The sequence below is a fragment of the Etheostoma cragini genome, chromosome 3 (assembly GCF_013103735.1).
Source record: "Etheostoma cragini isolate CJK2018 chromosome 3, CSU_Ecrag_1.0, whole genome shotgun sequence".
Classification (NCBI taxonomy): domain Eukaryota; kingdom Metazoa; phylum Chordata; class Actinopteri; order Perciformes; family Percidae; genus Etheostoma; species Etheostoma cragini.
In genome coordinates, this window is record NC_048409.1 from 5,326,563 (window position 1) to 5,350,104 (window position 23,542).

Genomic DNA, 23,542 nt, shown 5'->3' on the forward strand with positions numbered 1-23,542 from the left:
GAGTGAAATGGAAATTTGTAAGTGACCCCGAACTTTTGACCGGTAGTGTATATATAAAAAGTGAACGGTCAAAAATATGATATGGCATGAATCAGGATTGAGCAATAAGGCCTGCAGTCTGAACGTAACCTAAGCCCTAGAAACACCCCTGGTCACTACTGCTATGTCCACTAACTTACAGTCTATGTGTATAACCTATGTTCAAGTGAACTATCCTAGACAAAATGAGCAGTTGTTGTCGTTTGACGTATGGACAATTCCTCTCAAAATTAGTTTGTTAAGAAAATAATCAACCCTGTTCATCCTCTCACAAACTTTGACCTAACTCAGAACCCTCTTTTCCCCAACCGCTTTTCCCCTGGTCTTAGTTTGTTCAACATTTCTCAAGGCAGAAGGAACAATTTGGTGCAAAATGACACCTCAGGTGAGATGAATATTTTGAATGTATTTTGGAGAGTTCAGGCCTTTGTAGTTTTAACACCAATTGGCAGTTATTTAAAGATAAAGACCCAGGTAGGTTAAGAAAATTCTTTCTTAAGACATGTGGGATGGGATGCCATGCTGGTTCAGTATGCCTTCAATTTGGAATAAATCCCCAACAGTATCACCAGCAAAGCACCCCCACATCATCATACCTTCTCCTTTATGCTTCACAGTGGGAACCAGGCATGTAGAATCCATCCAGTCACCTTATCTCCGTTGCACAAACACACAGTGGTTGGAACCAAAGACCTCAAACTTGGACTCATCAGACCAAAGCCCAGATTTCCACTGGTCTAATTGTTCCACTGGTCCTTGTTTTTGTTGGCCCAAACAAATCTCTGGCTCTTGGTCTTCCTTTCCTGGGGCTGTCCTCATGTGAGTCAGTTTCATTGTAGCTGTTGATGGTTTTTGTGAATGCACTTGGGGACACACTCAAAGTTTTTGCAATTTTCCGGACTGTCTGACCGTCATTTCTTAAAGATGATGGCCACTTGTTTCTCTTTACTTAGCTGATTGGTTCAAAATGAATTTTAACAGTTGTCCAATGGGGCTGTCGGGTGTGTATCAACCTGACTTCTGCACAACACAACTGATGGTCCCAACTCCATTAATAAGGCAAGAAATTCCACTAATTAACCCTGACAAAGAACACCTGTGAAGTAAAAACTATTTCAGGTGATTACCTCATGAAGCTCATTGAGAAAAAACCAAAGGTTGGCAGCCCTATCAAAAAAGCAAAAGGTGGCTACTTTGAAGATACTAGAATATAAGACATGTTTCCAGTTATTTCACAGTTTTTTGTTAAGTACATAATTCCATATGTGTTAATTCATAGTTTTGATGCCTTCAGTGATAATCTACAATGTCATAAAAATAAAGGAAACGCATTGAATGAGAAGGTGTGTCCAAACTTTTGGCCTGTACTGTATGTGTATTGTTGATGAAACAATGAACTGCAGAATGCAAAGTGTGTTTCATAATAATGTACAATAACTTACAACTTTTCTTTTCAATATCAGACTGGTTGAAATATGAAAATGTGGAAGAAACATTTAACTTTTATTTTATTTTACAACAAAACTGCATAAAATCCGGAAAAAATAGACGTCGGGAGAGGACATGAATTCAAAGGTTTATACAACGGACATTCTCATAACTTAAGGACAAAAAACAACACAATAACAAAAAAGAAAAAAAATATGGTAAAAACAAACAAAAACAAAAAATAAACAGCAAGAAGAAACAAGATAACAGTAATCAATCAGTCAACAATCCAATACATACGAAGGAATGCATCAAACACAATCCGTAAAAGTAAAACAAAAGTAAGGCACAATGGTGTTTTGTGTATTACATTTGCATTTCTTGGGTGCTGTCACTTTTTCAGATACCTTTTGTTTTAATTTTAATTTAAAATTAAGTCTTCCACCATAAAGAGAACATTGTTATCAAATACTCTAGAGTGAAAGTGGTTCAGATGGAAAAACATTTTTTATTTGTTATTTGATATCCAGAGATATGGTAAGATTCATATTTTGACACTATGCATTCCTATAAAGCTTCATTCCGACTTTAGCATTTTTCAATCTCTTCATCAAAACATCTTTGATATATTGTGTTTTAAAGCAATATATGATTGGATTAACAGCACAAGGAAGAAGACTGTACAACATTATCAATAATATGTGGATGTCCAAACGGAATTTGAATCCTATATAATTAGCTAGATAAAGAAAACATCTTGGCATGTAATAAAGGCAAGAAATTAGTAACTGTGGTGTACAAGTTGATAAGGTTTTGTATCGGCCTTCTGCATTTCCTATTCTTAAAACAACTACAAAGATGGAAATAAAGGAAAAAAGTATAAATGAAAGTGGAAGCAGGAGACTAAACATTGCAAGGCTGAAAGCAACAGTCTGTACATATTTAACATCTCCACCACATCCCAGGCTTACAATTGAATTATGGTCACAATAACATTGCAAAATTATGTTAGAATTACAATAAGGCAAGGTTAGGGCATGATATACAACCGCCATCATCCTAAGAAATGTCCCAATCCATGACAACCCGCAAGCCATAGATACAATGTTGTTTGTAATTAGAACAGGATATTTTAATGGGAAACAAACTGCAATAAAACGATCGAGGGCCATAATAAGGAGAAGGAGAGATTGGATTGCTCCCAAGGAATGAACAAAAAACATCTGAGTGAAGCAGGCAGCAAAAGATGTAATCTTGTCATCCCACCAATATCTGGATATTATTTTTGGTAAGGTTACCGTCCCAAATAACAAATCATTCATTGCCATATGACAGAAGATCAAATAGGTTGGCTTATGAAGATGGCGCTCAACTCCAACAAAAACTAAAATAAATACATTACCAACAAGAATAGCCATGTAGGTAAAGAAAAGAAGAGTAGATACAGGTCCATAATACATTGGGTCAAGTCCTGGGAATCCAAGTATTATGAAGTCTTTTATTGCTGTTTTGTTCGTAATAATCAATTTATGTTAAAATTAACAAATTCTCTCTAAAAAAACATTTGCAAGTTTGTTGTAGGTATAGTTACATATAGTACATTCAGATAGTCCTGTAGTCTTTTTAATATAGCTGTTTTCTGTCGACTGTGAAGTTGAGGCAATCAAGGTTACAGGGCATTGCATTTTATAAAGGCTCTTTATGGAATGATGTAATGAGACATGAGGGTGGGATAATCTGTGTGCACTATTCAGTGCATAGGCCTACTTCATTAATACCTTGCTGATCAAATATGTCCTAATTAGGTATGAAGGTTATAATTGAAAACAAACAAAATCAAGGTGGGAAACAACATTGTTGTTAACTGAAATAAAAATAAAAACGAGGCATTACAAAAAAAAATGATAACTAACTTAAACTGTAGTATCTGTTTGCAAACTATCTATGTCCTTAGTTTTGGTTTTTGTCAATGTCTTTTAGAGAGACACAACATAGATCGGGCCCCTCAAGTGCCCCTTCAAGTCAGAAGAAAGCGGCAGGGTCCTATTTGATTATGACTGTGTCCGCTAAAGTCAGATGCCTTGCTGTGGAAGGCGGTAGAATATGTGGACAGTTCATTACAGGAAAACATTCCACGAATTTGAAAGTACATGGATGTAAGGGTACAGGATCAGGCAGCACGACAGAGACAACCGTAGGACAGAGAACACTACAGGCGTCTTTCACCGATGACCTGAGAGCTGCTGGTTAGTAAATACACAGGAACACCAAAAGCGGTAGGAAGTGTGTGTTGTGTATTGATACTGGGAAACTGTGTGAGTCAATTTACTTCAAAACGTTCGCAACTCTGCTCAAACCAAAGTGCAAAACACCTGTTCATGTATGTCTTTTGTCTTCTGTTTTATCTCTTTTGTCTTATGTCTACTGGCTATTTAGGTTTTTCCTGGCACATGTCACATGTCCAGGATGAATAGCCAGACGCAGGAGGATACCATGTCAAATGCTTTATTTTTCTGTGCTTTAATGAGGACACATTACGTTAGCCAGTTAGAAGATATTGTTTTTCTATGCTTTCTACTCCGTCCGTGCACCATATACTTTTACTAAACGTTTTCAGGTCTTCTGTCCGTCTATTTGTACGTACAAACGTCTATCCCATTTTTGTGAACATCATAGCTCAGAAATGCTTAAAGGGAATTTCCTCAAATGTGGCACAAACTTCCACTTGGACCCAGTGATGAACTGATTATCCATTAGAGGTCAAAGGTCAATGTCACTGGGGACACAAAACATATTTTTGGCCCAAAAATTAAAAAATTCCCACGCCAATTGCAACATTTCACACAACTGCGATGACATGTGGTATCCAAGATCAACTTGCTGTGACATCATAATGTTCTGCCAAAAACACTATTCTCGCCGTTATTCAATTGCAGCAACTGAGAACAGAAGGCCTTTACATCAAAAGGTGTAAACTGAAGGTTTTGCCATGGCCTTCACAATCTCCTGACCTCAAAATAATTGAAAATCTATGGATAGACCTTAAAAGAGCAGTGCGTGACAGACAGCCCAGAAATCTCAAAGAACTGGAAGACGTTTGGAAGGACGAAAGGGTGAAGATACCTCAAACAAGAACTGAAAGACTCTTGGCTGGCTGCAAGAAGATGGAAATTAGGCTTTAGCCATCTGGTACTAATACATTGTTCTGCTGAATAACCAATGCATAAAATAAAAACTGAATCTTAGTAAGTTGCTTGATAAATGCTTAAACAGTTTGTTTCCCAGGAGATTTAAAACCCACTGTTTTAATAATCAATACTGTTTATACTTAATATTTAATTTAATTCAGTGTTTCAATAAAAATACAACAAATACATTTAAAACATATCCTCATTCTACACTTTTGCACCCCCTCTGTACTTCAACAGTAGAACATATGACACAGCTGACTCCAATTCACATTTTGAACAATTTGAAAGTCCTCAAGAGTTATAATTTCCACATGATGAAAGAAGCCCTTTCCCCCCCTTTAAAAATTGGCTTAAATCAAGACATATTTTTTAAAATGACATTATTACCATTGTGACAGCTTTGACCTTCAATTAGTCCTCAATCAATATTATTTTATGAGACTTGAGGGATGTAATAGTATGTCAAAATTTAGCTTTGCGGTTATAGTGACCAAAATTATCACGGTGTTTTTAAAAGTGTGTTCAATATGTTCAGAAAGCACTGATAGGCCTACACAAGCTGAAATAGTTTCAAAAAATGTAACAGTGTTTATTTTATTACAAAAAATATAGGCAATAGGCTTGCAAAAACAATTGAAAACTGGCTACTGAAACACTTAATCCAGAGATGTCTGACTTAGAGATCTAGGAAGATTTATTTACAACTCTAACATGAAGTCAACTATGAAGTTGTATTTGACGTTACATGTGAATTTGGATGGGGTTCTGAAATATGAACAAATAATAATGCACATTAATAAGCATCTGATTTACTATGAACATTATTTACTAAAACTAAATGTTACACCACCACCATATAACAAGAAACAATATTAAGAATTACATTAATTTCTCTGTAATAATTAACATCAGTGTAACATATTGCTCAGTAACACAAGCTGAGAATAAGCCATCTATTACAGCACATATATCCATAACGGAGCAAACAGTGTAATACACCTTTAACAGCTAAGCATGTGGCCCCACAGGCTAGTCTGAGCATTAAGACGTGGCTGCACTAGTAATATTTAACAATCTGCACGTCTATCAGCTATGCAATAACAAACACAGAATAAACAATATTATCAAGGCAATAATTTCTCTCACTCTCTCTCTCTCCAAATGTCACGTTGTAACACGGGCAAAGCTTCCATATTGAAGCAGAACACTTGGAACCATGAAAATGGGAAAGAAAAGAAAAAAGATAAAGATAAAAGTCAGCTGATTCATTCTGCCCCCTTCTCCTGTCTTAGCGCAGTGCGCGGCACCATCAGGGTTCCTCGGATTAAACGCAGGGTTTCCACACTGTGGCAAGCCACCGCAATGATAAGGCTATTTTAAATGAAAAAGACAATTGTTTCCGTCAACATTTCTACCGTGGTTTATAGTTACACCGGTAATCATTACATAATTGCCAGTCGTCACAAGGAGACATGGCTATTAAGAAGAAAGGAAAAACATTGACTAGTGAATTGGTTTATCAGCTACTTATAGCTGAAACTTGTGTTTTCTGTGGAACAGCCATTCTGTTGAATTGCTTCTGCAAACTTTCTCTCATGTCTTTAGCTCTCAAGCAGTATATAAGCGGATTAATCATGGGGGGACCAAGGCTATACAGCATAATAATTACTATTCGCACATCGTCATTAAATTTAATGCCAAGGCCATTGCTGGCTAAATAAACACAACATCTGGGTAAATAATAGAGTGAGATTATAATTAGTTGAGGACTGCAAGTGGACAGAGATTTTATACGACTTTGGAAATTTGCTATCTTAAATACAGCTATAAGTATGGAGCAATATGAGAACAGTATGAATGCCAGAGGTCCCAGTAACACAACCATTGCCAACGCTAAAGCAGTGACACCATAAGGAGTCCTGTCAATGCATGCCAGGGTTGTTATACCAATATGATCACAGTAGCAGTTTTTGATAATGTTTGAAGCACAGTAAGGCAGAGGATATGCTCTAATAACTAACACTAAAGTGGCTAAAGTGGCAGTTACCCATGCTGTAATACTTAGAATGAGGATAGTGGAGTTTTTAAGAACAAGGGAATATCGGAGAGGATGGCAGATTGCCAAATACCTATCCAAAGCCATCAGAAAGAGAATAAAAGAATTCAGTGTGCCAAGATAGTGAACAAAGAACATTTGGACAAAGCACGCAATGAACGAAATGTTCCCTGATTGAAACCAATACCTACTGATGATCTTAGGTAAAGTGACTGTGCTAAAGAGAATGTCACATGCACTTAGATTTAGAATGATATAATACATTGGCTTATGAAGGTTGCGGTCGGTTACAAATAAAAAAAAAACTGTGACATTGCCTGCCACAGTTAAGAAATAGACTAAGAACAGTACAGCTGAGACAAGTCCTTGGTACTCTGGATGAAGTCCAGGGAATCCAGTGAGGATAAATTCAGTGACAATGCTTTGATTCCCCCCCGGCATGATGGAGTACAAATTTCCTGAACACACTGAAAAAAAATGTAAAACCTTTTAACATCATATCATCATCATCATTTCAAACATTTAAACAAAAGCAATGTAGCAACACCTCATGCACTGTCAACCATTTGATTGCAATCACTGTTTTGCATTAAAATAGGATTAATAAAACAAAGTGTGAGTAACTCACACACTTATTATTATCAGACTTTAAATAAACGACCAAGCTGATCAATTTCTACCACTCAACCTTTTACACCTACATGTTGGTGAAGACTTTCAGATGCAGAGGATGAATCAAATAATTTATCAAGAGGCTAAGATGGTACGAAAATAAGATCTTAATCAAATGAAAAGATCTGAAGTACTGAACTTAGTGCGCAGTTACAAGACATTATGAAGATTACTGAAACCACTCCCTCCAGTAGACAACCCACACCTGCTTGTGATGAAGGTCAATGTCCCATCCTTTTTTATTCTCTGTGGATCACTAACAATCACTCACATAAATCTCTCTTAGCCTCTCTAGCAGAAATACATCAATCAGTTACTGCAAAGATAAAAAAGTAAGAAACAATATTTTTTACTGTATTTCCAGTAGGTGTTAATGTCTGACTTTTTCAATTAACAGTGTAATAAATATTAAATTGGTCAGTGTGTGTGTGTGTGTGTGGGAAGGATACTGCTATGCCAATTATGCATAGCGAGGAACTCATGAGGGTTGATTGGAAGAGCCATTAATTTAATAACGCTATTGAATTATAAATCCCACAGGAGTAAACAATTTCACTTGAACAAAACCCAAATGTGTGCCTAAATTGTTACAGAGGAGGGAGTGTTAATATCCCCAGTGTTTAATACTGGTCTCTCAGCACAAAGCACCTGTTTAATCTAAGTTCATGATTATAATTAATTATATATATATTATATAATAATAGAAGTAGCACTATGATTGTTGTTGTAGTTGTAGTAGTACATGACAGAAGTTTCATCTACATACATTTTAAAAACTGTATCCAGCAGGGACAGACCAAAATCGATTATAGCCTACTGATCATGCTTGCTGTTGCTTGATTTTCCGGTTGCTGCTTATTTAGTTTTTGCCTTTTGTCTGTTGTCTTCAGACTCTGCTACATTCAGGAAGTTTTTTTTAAGAGAGAGATTCAATAAAGAGTGGAGTGCACGGGGCCGGCGGCAGCAAAACCAAAACATGCATCTTGCCGACCAAATCAAAAGTTAAGGAATGTCAATGGAAAAAAATTGCACAGAAAATACCAGTAGCATTTCTAACTTCTGATTGGGTGGGCAGCCTAAAGCCCGCCTCTAATGTTGCCCACTGCCTCGTCTTCTCATCATTATTTTGTTCTGAAGTAGACTTGTCCGTCGGTTTGTGGCCCTTCTCTCTGTAAAAATAGAGATGTGCAGCACAGTCAGTGTAACAGTTCCAGTTAATTATACTGGACGCGCTTCTGTGTTGTGTGTCTACTATAGTATGCTAGAACCGTCCCTTGGAGTTCATATCTAACTGCTTGAATCTGTTGATGAAAACCATGTGTTTTAATATATTATAATATTAAACAGAGGATGCATCGATTTGACAGGATAATCGTAATCAAATCCTGAGACCAGTGAAGATTCAGATCCCCAATATATTATTATTATATTTATTATTATTCAATAAATAGAAAATTTACTTGTTATAGGTATTGATCATCAGAGCTCAGCAATTTAAACCACACAGTACTTGCCTTCATAAACAAAGGTGTATTTTGACCAGTGAGGCCGTATAAGCCTCATGTATTGCTGCCTTACAGGCTACAGTACAGGCTCAATGTACAGCATTCATATTTTGACTTTCCTAAATCTGTGTAACTCTATTTAAGATGACAGTTTATACAAATAACATACTAAAGAGTTGAGGTTGCCACAAAGTTGGAGGAGAGAATTGTTTCAACAGAAAATATGTACAAAACACAGTGTTTGGAATATGTGAACTCTGGAGAAAACAACATTACATGAGACTGTTGAGATATGAATTCCCTAAGGCACAAAATCACACACATTGGAAAAAACTCCCACGTGCACACTTCTGTTAAGCGTGATACACTAATTAGCTTCCCCATGGATCTCATTTGTGTTGTTGTATCATCATCCATCATTAATGTTAAACTTTTAACATTAAAATCCCCAGGGGGGCTATGGCATGCAAAGGTCTATTGTTGCATGGAAAGATCTTTTGTTGACCCTAGAACAGCAGTTTGCTTACTGACATATTGTATGTAACTGACAACACAAGTTATATGTATTTAAATGATACATACATTTATTGTTATTAAAACACATTTCAATTTGTCATCTGATACCCCCACCCACCACAGTTACTGTGAACTGAACCACTTAATTTTCACAGTAATAGCCGGGGTCAGATGACCAGAACACACATGTGCCTATATAGTAAATTTATATAAGCAAACTGCAGCCTGACTAGTTAATTAACTAAAATATGAGAAATACAATTGTCTTATTTGAAAGAAGACATCACTCTGTGTTTTGATATAACTGACTTGACCTTCTGTGCTTTATATTCACTAGTGCAGTGCCTGTTTGGAATGTGCCGTTTGCTCCGCCTGTGGTATTTCTCCAGAATCATTGTACCCAAAATTACTTAAAGAAGAAACCAAAGGGACCCCGGGGTGGAATCTGCCCTGTGGCCCTTTGCTGCCCCTCTCGTCCTCTCTCCCCTTTCCTGTATATCCTCTATCATTATTAAATAAAGAAAAAATTCAAAATAAATCATTAAAAAAAAGAAGGAACCCAAAGCACTTAGTAATAATATGCAAACTCACTGTATACAGTGAGGTCTGAAAGTTTGGGCACTTCAGGTAAAAATGTGTATAAATGTGCATAAAGTTTTCATCATATCAGTTGTGTTGATTGTTGGGGTAAGGTCAGATGAGTCTGGGCATTTAAAACCTTAAGATGGACATCAGCTGGTCGTTCCAGACGATGATTGAGAACAATCCATGACAATGTCAGGTCTCAGCTTTCCAAAGGGAGTAGTGCATGATAGAAACTCTGCAGGGTGCCCAAACTTTTGCAGATGCCATTTTTTTGTTTTCTGTTATTTTGAAAGTGTAAATGATGGAAATAAAATCTAACTTTTAGTGACATATTATGCGAATGTCGAATCTGTCATTTGAGACATTGAGATCTGAGATTTTTCCATCTTTTCTTGGCTTCTTTATGCACATTAACACAATTTTTTACCTGGGGTGCCCAAACTTTTGAACCCCACTGTACTACTAACTTACTGTGTACTACCACTTCAGGGGAAGTATTGTGCTATGCAGTGTGTCTGCTAGAAAATATTGGTGCCGGTCATGTGACCTTTTATGTTTCATTTTACCGGTCCAATATTTTTATTTCGCTTAAAAACAATTGACAGGCAGGCTATATAAAGAATATTATTATTAAGAGATGTACATTTATAATATTTTTATTGAAACGTAGGCTACTTTCTACAGACCAAGAAGCCAAAAATAATTAAATTAATCCGCATAACATTGTGTCGATCTGAATTAAAATAGGCCTGTTCTCCATTTGCTAGCCCGAGGAAATAAAAAAATACAATCTACAGTACAAACAAACTGGTTCATAAAATTTTAAAGTGCCAATTTTGATCTAAATAATTGTAAAGTGTCTTTCTGCAACTCGCAATGATTGATGACGCCATCAATACTGCCAACGTTGTCTTTGCTGTTCAAATCAGTATATAGTTAAAGAACACAGTATTACTTTGTTTTATCAATGGAATATATACATGTGTACAGACAAGACACATTTCTGGTGTGCAAAGACATAGAAAACTTAATGCAGCCGCCACGCAACTGACACGCAACAGAAACGCCACACTTACGCCACGCAGGCAGCGTGCAGGGGGCATGAGGTTTTGATGCGGATCTGCAGGGAGAAGCCTTGCTCTGCTGGCACACTGGAGACAGGACATACGCAGACAACCTTGGCCAGTTAGACCCACTCTCCGGATAGATCATATATGCCATCTGGATGTGTGTTTGTGGTGTTAATGAGAGGGGCTGTAGCTCGGGCCAACTCGTCCTCGTTGGCAATTTCACGTCACACATATCACAACATCAAGCAGATGAGCACGCAGTCTGCAGCACTGATGAAGTTTAATTGTACAGTTTAGCCTACTGTAAATTTCTGCATCTTAACGACATACTAAAAACTTCAGTCATAATCTACTTATCAAAACTAATTATAATATTGATATTTGAAATAATGTTATATATCTATAATAAATCAGTGATTGTTTGGGTGAAAATCTTTGTTTGTGTTGTCTATTTATTAAGGCTCTTGTCCACTTACGACGTTGGTCGGCCTAAATTATATACAAGCAAAAGTATAGAAGAGTTAGCTGTATAAAACTTAATAGTTAATACATCATAGAAGATGACGTTGTTTGAGTTGCTGCCTTAATGAATGAGTGAATGAATCAATCAATCAATCAATCTATCTATCCATGTACCATTTTTCCATTCAAAGGGGCTTTATTTTCATGAAAGTTTCAATAACAATGTTGCCAGTCTAAATATCTGGACAGGACATGATAAACAGGAATATGAACATTACAAAAAAAGAAGATTGATTCATATCTCTCTCTCTCTCTCTCTCTCTCTATATATATATCTCTCACACGTCAGACATATCGCAACATCAAGCACATGAACACCCAGTCTTTATGCCAAATGTCTGCATTTCTTTCACAGTGTTATTACTGCAGTAGGCCTTATGCCTTATGAGTACATGTCAACATTCAGTAGTAAAGTTTCACTTTTCCACTGAGAGACGGGGTCAGACTTACCTCCAGAGTCAGCGGCTTTCCAGCTGAGGAGCCAGGGTCAGTGCCAGGTGGGAAGCCATTCTGGGCCGCTGCCGCTGGGATCCTACGGTGGATGGGCCGCGGGGATGCTGGGCCTGAAAGGGTTTGGAACAAAGTCTCTTGTCCACTTACGTCGTTGGTTGGTCTGGAGGTCAAAACAAATACTTCACTCAGACCACTGCTCAACATCATGTTAACACCATGGACTGTTCTATCACATCACATGTTGAATTAAAAGGATCCTGATAACAATGCATTAATACTTAATTAAAAATAAATGGTATGTATTAAATTATATACAAGCAAAGGTATAGATGATATAGCTGTATAAAATGTAAAAGTTAATACATCATATAAGATGACATTGTTTGAGTGCCTTAAGGAATCTATCTATCTATCTATCTATCTATCTATCTATCTATCAATCTTTTTTCATTCAAAGAAGCTTTGACATTAAGTTTCAATAACAATGTTGCCAGTCTAAGAGAGCCGGAGTCAGACTTACCTCCAGAGTCAGCGGCTTTCCAGCTGAGGAGCCAGGGTCAGTGCCAGGTGGGAAGCCCCTCTGGGACGCTGCCGCTGGGATCCTACGGTGGATGGGCCGCGGGCTGCTGGGCCGCGGGCTGCTGGGCCGGACAGGGTTTGGGAAGAAGTCTCTTGTTCCCTTACGACGTTGGTCCATCTGGAGGTCAAAACAAATACAACCCTCAGACCCCTGCTCCACATCATGTTAACACCATGGACTGTTCTATCACATCACTTGTTGAATTAAAAGCAACAGTATAGAAGAGTTAGCTGTAATAAATTGTAATAGTTAATACACCATAGAAGATGACATTGTTTTGAGACATGGACTGTTGAGAAAGACTCTCTAGAAAATTTGTCACATCACATAGTCAGCAGCACGGATAAAGTGCCATACTCCAACTCTAATCACAATCTACTCATTAAAACTAATTAAAAATTACACCTGACCTCGACTGCTATTAAGAATACATTTTTTGATTCATAATAAATGAGCGACTGATTAGGCTGAATGAAGATGTCCGGTTGTCCGATTGTCAGACTGATGGAGTCAAAGCCATGTCATTGGCACTGTGTTTTTTCTCAATAATGCTGAATTTACTAAAAATAGGCTGAATTGCGAGGCTTACTTGCTGATGGGTGAAAACTCGACACCTTATCACCGCTTTGGAGACATCTAAAAAACACTATTATATTCGCCACACCTGCTGCTCACTGTGGGGCTATTGTTTGGGGCACGACGATAACTGAACATTTTAAACGGCATTTTGAAGCCTAAATTAAAAAACAAAAATACATAAACATAGCCTAGTGTATTTAGAATATGCATTTATTATGAGCACATTCAGATATGCATAATAAGGATTACATTAGCTTACTATTGCAGCTGCTTGCTCAACATCAGCAAGAAGTTAAAGAAAATCTTGAAAAATTATTGTTATATTATTTCTATGATCAAGCTTATTATTTAATAGATAAAACAGACGGACGGATAAAACCAACCAACAAATCCAAGTCAACTAAAAGCTGCTTCCGTCAAGCTACTTCTTCAAACTTATAGGCCACAAACAGTCTTATTTGATTAATTAACATTGGTTAATTTGGGGGTTTCAAAGGTAAAATACACAGAAAACAATATTGGTTTAGAAAGTGTATAAATCTCACATTTTCCATGTAAAATTCCTTTTGTCAGTGACATTAGGTCTTAAGTAGAACTCAAGGTGCAAAAAGTTGTCAGTTGAATTGTCTCTTTTAGAGAAATCTCGATGTGCAAGTAGAAATCTTCTGAATTTCTGACTGATAGAAAGTTTGTTTTTGTTTGAATGATGATTATATGTGAAATGATGCACTTGGAGACAAAACATAGCAACCGTGGAATTATTAGGTCCCTGACCCAATATGGTTCCAATTAAGTGACATCAATAAGTCCTCCATTGCAAGAACAATGCCCTTTGTTAGTTTGTGGCAATTTTATTAAATACGGTTTCATTGAAAATATCCAACATGTGAGCCAGACATATAGCCTAAATTAATGAAGCTCTTCAAAATTTTGGTAGAGGCGCAATGGAGGCAGGATATGTTCATGATCTATGTTTTTTCAATGCAGTTTCCATGCAGGCTGCTGGAAATGCACACTATCCCACCACACTTGACACTTTCACCTGGCCCACATACCGCGTGGACTGATGGCACTTGGGCGGTCCATTCCTGCTTGCCAGAAGTGAGCCGCAAGCAAGCCGTAACCATGAACAAACCAAATAAACCAGAACTGGCCCAAATCTGGGCCACAGTCCATTTTTTTCTGGCCCAGATATGGCCCACATTCCATTTTCTCATCTGGCCCACATACCGCATGGAATGATAGCGACTGGGCGTTCCATTCCTGCTTGCCAGATCTGGGTCACAAGTGAGCCATAACCATGCCACATGCCAACCAAGAACAAACCAAATAAACCAGAACTGGACCAAATCTGAGCCACAATCCATTTAAATTCTATATAAATAGATATAATAACAGACTTACGTTTTTTTTGGACAGTCCGTCTTCGTTCTTCTCTTGCTCTTCTCCCTCCGTCTCGGTCGCTTGCAAGATGAAGCCATCTTTTTATGTAGGTTTCTGCCTCTTGATCTGTGGCTGATGCTGTGCGCCTATTGTTTCTGACAGTCCCTAAATATAGAGAACATTGTAAAGCTATGGATGGAGTACTCAACTTTTAAAATCTTAAGACACAATCTGAGCTTCGGACAATTGCTTGCTGTGCTGTATCCTAGTCATGGTCCATTGACCCCAAGGCAGAGAGTATGGCTGTACGGACATTTCATATCCTGAACCAAATTTATCACGGTAGTGTAAAAATGTGCTGAAAAAGATTCAAATGTACTGATACACACAATAAAAACCATTTTAACAAGTTCTATAGGGCTTGGGTGATTCGTTGAAGTAATCAGCGTAACACTTACCAGTAATTACATCTTTCAGTTGCAAACTGTGGAAAGCTGTTTTGCCATTGATGCCACGCCAGTTGAGCTGTTTGGCTAGGGGGTTGGTAAAGCAATGCTTCATAACTCGCCAAACACTGTCCTTAACATCAATTCCTCCAATGACACTCAATGCAGTAATCTGAAAAATGTATTTAAAAGGATACATGCCATATACCAACAATAGTCAATGTAACACAATTATAACAAATTTACATGATTTTACTTTTCAATAAGCTGGTATTTAGGACAGTAGTGGAAAGAAAAAAAATCGCATCACTGCTGCCCAACATACTTCAGTTGAAAGTAAAATATTAACAATAGTTAGTTAGTTAGTAATCACAGATTACTGAGCACACAGTTAAGAAGAATGTCTTACAATTAATAATAAATCCAATGCTCATGGATTTCAACTCGCAGATCAGATCCTTCAAATATTCTGACAATAACTGAGGCTTTGACTTTCCACAGAAAAGAGCAATCAGCACAGGTTTTCTACTATACCCTTGGAGAAATTAGCCAGAACTGTACAGCTGAACTTTTTAAAATTGGAAGACCACCAATGTTCAATTGTAATTTGAAATTGGGATGACTCTGGATAAATGATGTAAGCTTCTGAAATGTTCGGCTGAACATGTTCTGTATACCAAAATAATGGAATGAGCCACCTGCCAAGTAAGCAACACTATGGCATTTCTGTGTGTGTTCCAGGATCTTTTGGCAAAGAGGGGTGATGGACTTTCAGTATAGACAAAAGGGCAGATAAAGCAATCGATGAGGTGCCAAAAGGTTCTGCCCAGTCTTTAAAAAAAAACTGCCAAATCAAAAAATGGATATCTTTGTCACTACATAATTCACTTTCTCCACTGCTCTCTTATCCACAGTTTGGTGGCAAATCAGAGCTTGAAGCGATTGCTGCAGTATAGTTCTATTCAGAATTTTCCTCAACACTATTATCATGGTCATTGAAAGATTCAAACAACTGGTTTATTATTTTAACAGTCCTTTTTCTTAAGTGGCTGCTAGCAATATTCCACTTTTCCCTCTCCATGACACAGCAATAACACCAAGTTCTCTTTGATAATTTTGCCAACCTGTAGGCTAACCTGTAGGTTGTCAACAGCTCTGCAAAGAAGAACATTTTACATTGATACATATTTCAAATAGCAACAAGTATATCAGATGGAAGCAGCTTACCCTAATGGTGATAGTGAACCTGCAACCTGCATTTCACGCCCGAAAATTTCTGTAACAGTATTATGATCCAAAACATCATAACACAGGACAGGATATTAGTAGAGGAAAATGCATTACTCATCATCTCATAAAATCTTTGAATTGACAGGTGAAGCATGGTATGTGTTCATTATTGTAGAAGTGCAAATAACGGACTTAACGTTGACTGTTCGTAATGTTAAGTGCCTTATTCTTTAACCTTCTTTACAAAAAAATCATGCGTGCGTGCAACATTTTGAAAGGTGCCAGCTTAACGTTACACTACTAGCTACATGCTGCATTCACGAGACTGGGACGTTAGAGTATCATATAAAATCTAAACAACATAACGTTTATGTTGTCAACTCTGGAAAATTGATGCTGTCTTTCTAGACACAGCTACGCTGTAAATTAAGATCCAGCGTTTACTTCTTCTTGTGAAATATTTATCCCGAGGTTAAGTTACATTACTAATGCCTTTGCAGTTGCCAGAAATGTAGTTATTTCCATGAAAGCTCGTCTCTTAAGGTCTAGCTATCGCTAGCTAACACTGAACTCATCAAGACAGAGTGCTCTGTAGCTAACAGCTAATCATGGCGATGTTGCCCGGGGGGAAAAAAACACAGAAATTGTTGTCGTAAAATAACGTTGACGTGCCTGTACGGACTTATGCCTGAACTTGTGACGTTAACGTTATGTTAATGTTAATGCATTGAATTTGCATTTTATGTAACTGCATGAATGGTTTGTTTTCTGGTAACGTTAGCTAACAAAGTTAAGTTACAACCATTAGCTAGCTAACGTTAGCTAACTCAAGTTTCACTTAAGCATTCATTCTTGTTCTTACACTGCGAAGACAAAGCCTCAATTTATTTAATTCATTTCTAAACATTTGCCTTTGCCAAAGTTGGCGAGAGTTGCCCTAGAACTGCAAAATACGTTCTTAAATAACGATACACAATTTGCTGACTTGCCATTATCCAATATCATGCAAAGTAGGAATAACCAGAATATCTGAATATATCAATTGTCAGCAGAAAAATTACATTAAAAACTAACCTCGACTTTATGCACCGACCGTTTTTCCCCGATCTCTAACAACGATCTTTGGGCGCCTTTTCTCGCAATAACGGCTACGTTCAAACCGAACGTGTTGTGTTCAAAAGGCCTCGTTAATGGGAAAACTCCAACTTGAATTTACCCTTACTCACTCATCACACGAGCTCAAGATCTCAAACTACTACATCAGGCATATCGAAAATATTGAATTTGAGCTGTCACTAAAAAGGTAAAGCCTATTCAAAGTAGGTTTTCCTAGGTCCCACTTATGCAGCCTAGTGAAAAGATGGGATGAATTTCACCTGTGCTGATGCTAGTCAAAGAGTAGTTGAAAATGACAATTTTCAGCCCAAACTGTTTTTATTTACTAGTTTTTTAATGTCACCCCCAGTTTGGCTCATTATATTTTCCCAAGAAGAAATGTTTTGCACATATGGCAACTCCAAATTATCTCAGCCAAAAGACAAACATACAGCACGTTTGAACCTAAATGCGCTCGCTCAGACACTTCATTTACACAATACAAAAAACATAACTGTAGTAATCTGCAGTAGTGCTGTAGCCTACATCATGCACATAAAAACAAGTATGCCATTTAGAAGCACTAAAGGAAACTCTTTATTGTGCAACTTAGAGACCGATGGCTTCCAACTGATCTGGGGTCAAAGAGTCACCAGACTGATTGTTGCTTCTTTGCTTGCATCAAAACACAATTTTTTCTGTCAACAGGTTTGCTATTATGGGACACATGTAATAGCAAACCATATTGTTCCTTAATGTTCCTTGTAATAGTAACAGTGGGCTGAAAGAGGTGCACATGCCCATGCTGCATTTTGGAAGAACAAAATGATTTGAGTCCTTCTCCATCTAATCACTGTTAATTTGAGAAAATCTTTTCATTCAACTGGTGGTGGTGAGGGTGCAGTGTATAAATCGTTGGTGTGAGAGATCTGCATGGGTTTAATTCCCACTGTGGCACATCCACCATGTGTCCCTGACAAGGGCGTCACTTTATGTTGAAAATTAGGGACATAGGGGCTTAGAATAGGGGTGCAATGATACATTGAATCATGACACATGATGCACAGGAACAAGATCAGAAGATTTTGAGCATTAGATAAAATATTTGATGCTGAATTATAAGTGCGGCGGGTCCTCCCCCAAATGTTTTTGAGCATAAAACTTGTAATTTCTTGCATTCTGGAGACTGGAGATTCTGTCCTCAAATTTACGGTGGAAATGTTTTTTTGATATGAGGGAAAACTAGTTTGCATTGCATTCATGTTGTATTTATGCCTAAAAAGTTTTTTCTAGTCTTTCAGAAACAGTGATGCATTGTAGTGGCTTCTTTTTCTGTAACATAACTACAAAAACTGGTAGAACTGAGAACATAAATGCAAACATAACCAACCAGACCAACATGGTTGACAAACAACTGCCAGGGGATATTTAAAAATCAGGTTAGACCTAACAGAAATAGTGGGAAAAAGACAAGAAATAATATATCCCTTATTGAAGCAGACACGCTTAATGTCAGCCACCGTCCATAATAATAGGACTTTGGGTCATATTTTTGACAGTTTTAACTGGTTATGAGGAGCAATATGTGAGAAAAATATGGTGATAATTGATCGTTGTTTAGGTCAATTAAACCATAAGCCTTTTCCTCGCCTTAGACACCAATGAAGAAGAAAAACGTTAACGTGAGATAACCTCTATTAGTGAGTTTCTTTTTTTTGACAGTTTTAAGTGTTCATGACAAGATATGGCCATGGTAAATATGTTGATAATTGATCTTGTTTAGGTACATTAAACCACGTTAAGCTTTTTCACGTTAAGCGTTTAGAACCTCCCCAAATAACCCATAGGCCTAGTATAAAAAAGACACAAAACTAACACTAAAACTAACAAAAAGCATATTCAAAAAAATATAAACCAAACTAGCAAAAAATGCAAAACTATAATAACCTTGCTAGGGTTCATATCAGCATTGTTATAAAATCATATATCGGCAACGGTCTGGTGACCGTAGTAACGAAGTACAAATACTTCGTTACTATACTCAAGTAGATTGTTCAGATATTTTTACTTTACTTTAGTATTTATTTTTGTGGCGACTTTTTACTTCTACTCCTTACATTTTAACACAAATATTGGTACTTTCTACTTCTTACAGTTTACAAAATTGGCTCGTTACTTTCGTTTTGTACAAGAGGTTGTTATGTCGGAAAATAGCGCGGACACCCGGAGAAAAAAGTGAGAGAAAAGAAAAAGAGAGCTGTCCAGAGGATAATCAGCTGAGATGTGAGTGTGCCTATTTGAGAAATGTAAGTAGTATAATTTATGTTGTCAGTTCACTTAAGCCTGTTATTGGTCTATAGTTTTTACACATTTAAAGTAAGTTAGCTAGTGATTTTGGTGTGGTTCACCAACTTCAGATACTGTAATTCAATTGACAAGTGGATGGAAACTTAGCTAGAGAGAACTTTTCTCCGTCTGTTTTAACAGACACACCTGGGGCGAAGTTGGAAACCAGAATCAGCTTTAATCCAGTCCTAATCTAGTCCTCAACTTTCACATAATTTCACTGGAGTTATTATTGTTTACGTCATCAATACCAAATTCAATCTAAATAGATGGAAACATATCTACTGTAGGCCTACGTTGCATTTGACGCAACTCAACAGATTCAGCATTCTGCATTAATTTAACATTAAATCATGTTAGCACATAGAAGTATGGATGGTGACAAGATTGAAAATGAAGAAAACAGAGATCCCAGAGATCCGGCAGACAAGCAGCAAGACATTCCCAATCATCCTCAGCCCTTATCTGAGAGAGATGTATAGGCATCAAGAATGACTCCTGGCCACTGTGGTGGGAACTTCTTAATCAATGTCTGTTTAGTAATTCATATTTTAATCCTTTATTTTCTTTCCAGAAGCCATATTTGATTACACACACATACATGTACATTCATTTAAATGTGAGGGGGAAGATTTAAAAATCTCACATAATCACAACTGAATTCATATCACGCTAATGAGTCAGAATCTTATTAACCTGGTGTCCCAGTTTCTGTCATAATAATCATATATGTTATGTTTTAGGCCTATTGGCCACACATTTGTGTGGTCCAGGTAGCTTTGTATTAAAAATGGTTGTCATTCGCTACTTTTACTTTTATACTTTAAGTAAAGTTCCAAGCTTGTACTTTGTTACTTTTACTTGAGTAAAGAAGTTTAATCAGTACTTCCACTTTTACCAGAGTATTTTTTAACCCAAGTATCTGTACTTCTACTTAAGTACGGAAAGTGAGTACTTTTGCCATCTCTGCAATCCAGGCAGGTAATCACATACAGGAAGTCCACAGTGCAGCTAGATATTTTGCCAACATAAACATATTTAAAAATTAAACAGACAGGTTTATGGTGATTTTGGCTGTCTTGACTTCTCAAAGCTAGACCCATTATCAGGCACACGGCAAGAGAGGCCGACAGGCGGACAGAGAGAGAGCGACACACACACACACAGAGCCACATATACTGTAGGCTACAATTACTATAGTTTTCTCCACTCATCTTGTCTCTTTCTATCTGAGAGAGAGAGAGAGACATGACTGGCAAGTAGAAATATGCGTACAGTGTGAATAGCCAGGGGCAGGAGGATACCATGTCAAATATATTTTATTTTTCTGTACTTTAATTGGGACACATCACATTAGCCAGTGAGAAGAAAATGTTTTTCTATGCTTTCTACTCCGTCTGTGCGTCACATATTTTTATGCCACCGCGCCGGCGAAGGCCGTAGCAAGATGCCAAACTTTTTCAGGTTTTCTGTCTGTATACTTGTACGTACAAACGACTGTCCCATTTTTGTGAACTAAAATGGCATCATATGAGCTACGCTTCATGGATGCTTGCTTACCCTCTTGGTTAGATGTTGGAGTCACACAAGGTTTGTCTTCATTCAGAAACAAGGTAATGAATTTGGCGAGGTATGTTTGACGTCAACCTGTTCTCACTCCCGCTTGGTAAGTGGCTTTCAGAGTCACCTACTGATACAAAGTCTGGCACGTGGGACTGCTGGGATTGGTTGAAGTTGCTGGAAGCTCTGGTCATTGGTCAAATTTGCTGCAAATTTGCTGCAAATTTGCGGTGATTGGTCATATTTGCGAGTTTCACCAAAGTCACAGCATGAATTTGCAAGAATTGGCTTAATCGCGACATCGGAAAAACCTGAAAAGACTGATTGGTTTATCAGTTACTTATAGCTGAAATATAACTTGAATTGCTTCCGCAAACTTTCTCTCATGTCTTTAGCTCTCAAGCAGTATATAAGTGGATTAATCATGGGGGGACCAAGGCTATACAGCATAATAATTACTATTCGCACATCATCACTAAATCTAATGCCGAAGCCATTGCTGGCTAAATAAACACAACATCTGGGTAAATAATAGAGTGAGATTATAATCAGTTGAGGACTGCAAGTGGACAGAGATTTAATACGACTTTGGAAATTTGCTATCTTAAATACAGCTATAATTATAGAGCAATATGAGAACAGTATGAATGCCAGAGGTCCCAGTAACATGACCATTGCCAACACAAAAGCAGGGAAACCATAAGGAGTCCTGTCAGTGCATGCCAGCGTTGTTATACCAACATGATCACAGTAGCAGTTTTTGATAATGTTTGAAGCACAGTAAGACAGAGGATATGCTCTAATAACCAACATTAAATTGGATGCAGAGGCAGTTACCCATGCTGTAATACTTAGAATGAGGATAGTGGAGTTTTTAAGAACAAGGGAATATCGGAGAGGATGGCAGATTGCCAAATACCTATCTAAAGCCATCAGAAAGAGAACAAAAGAATTCACCGTGCCAAGATAATGAACAAAGAACATTTGGACAAAGCACGCAATGAACGAAATGTTCCCTGATTGAAACCAATACATACTGATGATCTTAGGTAAAGTGACTGTGCTTAAAAGAATGTCACATGCACTTAGATTTAGAAGTATATAATACATTGGCTTATGAAGGTTGCGGTCGGTTACAAATAAAAAGAATATTGTAAAATTGCCTGCCACAGTTAAGAAATAGACCAAGAACAGTACTGCTGAGACAAGTCCTTGGTACTCTGGATGAAGTCCAGGGAATCCAGTGAGGATAAATTCAGTGACAATGCTTTGATTCCCCCCCGGCATGATGGAGTACAAATTTCCTGAACACACTGAAAAAAAACAAATAACATTTTAACATCATATCAAACATTTAAACAAAAGCAAAGCAGCATAACCTCATGCACTGTCAACCATTTGATTGTAATTACTGTTTTGCATTAAAATAGGATTATAAAACAAAGTGTGAGTAACTCACACACTTATTATCAGACTTTAAACAAGTGACCAAGCTGATCAATATCTACCACTCAACCTTTTACACCTACATGTTGTCGAAGACTTTCAAATGCAGAGGATGAATCAAATAATTAGGCTAAGATGGTGCGAAAATAAGATCTTAATCTAATGAAAAGATCTGAAGTACTTCTACAGAAAAAACTGAACTCAAGATACAAGATACAAGATATTATGAAGATTACTGAAACCACTCCCTCCAGTAGACAACCCACACTTGCTTGTGATGATGGTCAATGTCCCATCCTTTTTTATTCTCTGTGGATCACTAACAATCACTCACATAAATCTCTCTTAGCCTCTCTAGCAGAAATACATCAATTAGTTACTGCAAAGATAAAAAAGTAAGAAACATCTTTCTTTTTTTACTGTATTTCCAGTAGGTGTTAATGTCTGACTTTTTTCAATTTACATAATAATTACTATTAAATTGGTGTGTGTGTGGGAGGGAAACTGTAATGCCAACTATGCATAGCGAGGAACTCATGAGGGTTAATTTCCATAAATGGTTAAGAGCCATTAATTTAATAATGCTAATGGATTATAAACCCCACATGAGTAGACAGTTGCACTTGAACAAAACCCAAATGTGTGCCTAAATCCCCAGTGTTTAATAGTGGTCTCTCAGCACATAGCACCTGTTTAATCTAAGTTCATGACGTCTCTATAGCATAACATAACAAGCAAATCATTAACATGGAATGTGAAGCCTTTTGTTATGGTTTGGGGTTTTTGTTGGGGTATTTTTCCTGTTTGGCCTTCCCTGGGTTTTTGTCCCGGCTTTGTCCC

General features: G+C 37.4%; 3 protein-coding genes and 1 long non-coding RNA gene across 4 annotated transcripts; all 4 read right to left on the reverse strand.

The window, feature by feature from the left end:
• Positions 1-1,918: 1,918 nt before the first annotated feature.
• On the reverse strand, positions 1,919-3,042 carry LOC117942029 (olfactory receptor 52E8-like). Its single transcript, XM_034867313.1, has one exon. It carries the CDS (start codon positions 2,925-2,927, stop codon positions 2,025-2,027), a length of 903 nt encoding a protein of 300 aa, XP_034723204.1. The 5' UTR covers positions 2,928-3,042; the 3' UTR covers positions 1,919-2,024.
• A 3,117-nt stretch (positions 3,043-6,159) lies between these two features.
• LOC117942074 (olfactory receptor 2AT4-like) lies at positions 6,160-7,052 on the reverse strand. Its single transcript, XM_034867382.1, has one exon. The coding sequence runs from the start codon at positions 6,976-6,978 to the stop codon at positions 6,178-6,180; it is 801 nt and encodes a 266-aa protein (XP_034723273.1). The 5' UTR covers positions 6,979-7,052; the 3' UTR covers positions 6,160-6,177.
• A 5,505-nt stretch (positions 7,053-12,557) lies between these two features.
• On the reverse strand, positions 12,558-15,392 carry LOC117942546. Its single transcript, XR_004656151.1, has 3 exons — positions 15,038-15,392; positions 14,601-14,744; positions 12,558-12,734 (listed from the first exon to the last, which is right to left on the reverse strand). It is a non-coding gene; the product is annotated as an uncharacterized LOC117942546 (long non-coding RNA).
• A 6,200-nt stretch (positions 15,393-21,592) lies between these two features.
• On the reverse strand, positions 21,593-22,543 carry LOC117942283 (olfactory receptor 52Z1-like). Its single transcript, XM_034867679.1, has one exon. The coding sequence runs from the start codon at positions 22,541-22,543 to the stop codon at positions 21,593-21,595; it is 951 nt and encodes a 316-aa protein (XP_034723570.1).
• Positions 22,544-23,542: the final 999 nt, after the last annotated feature.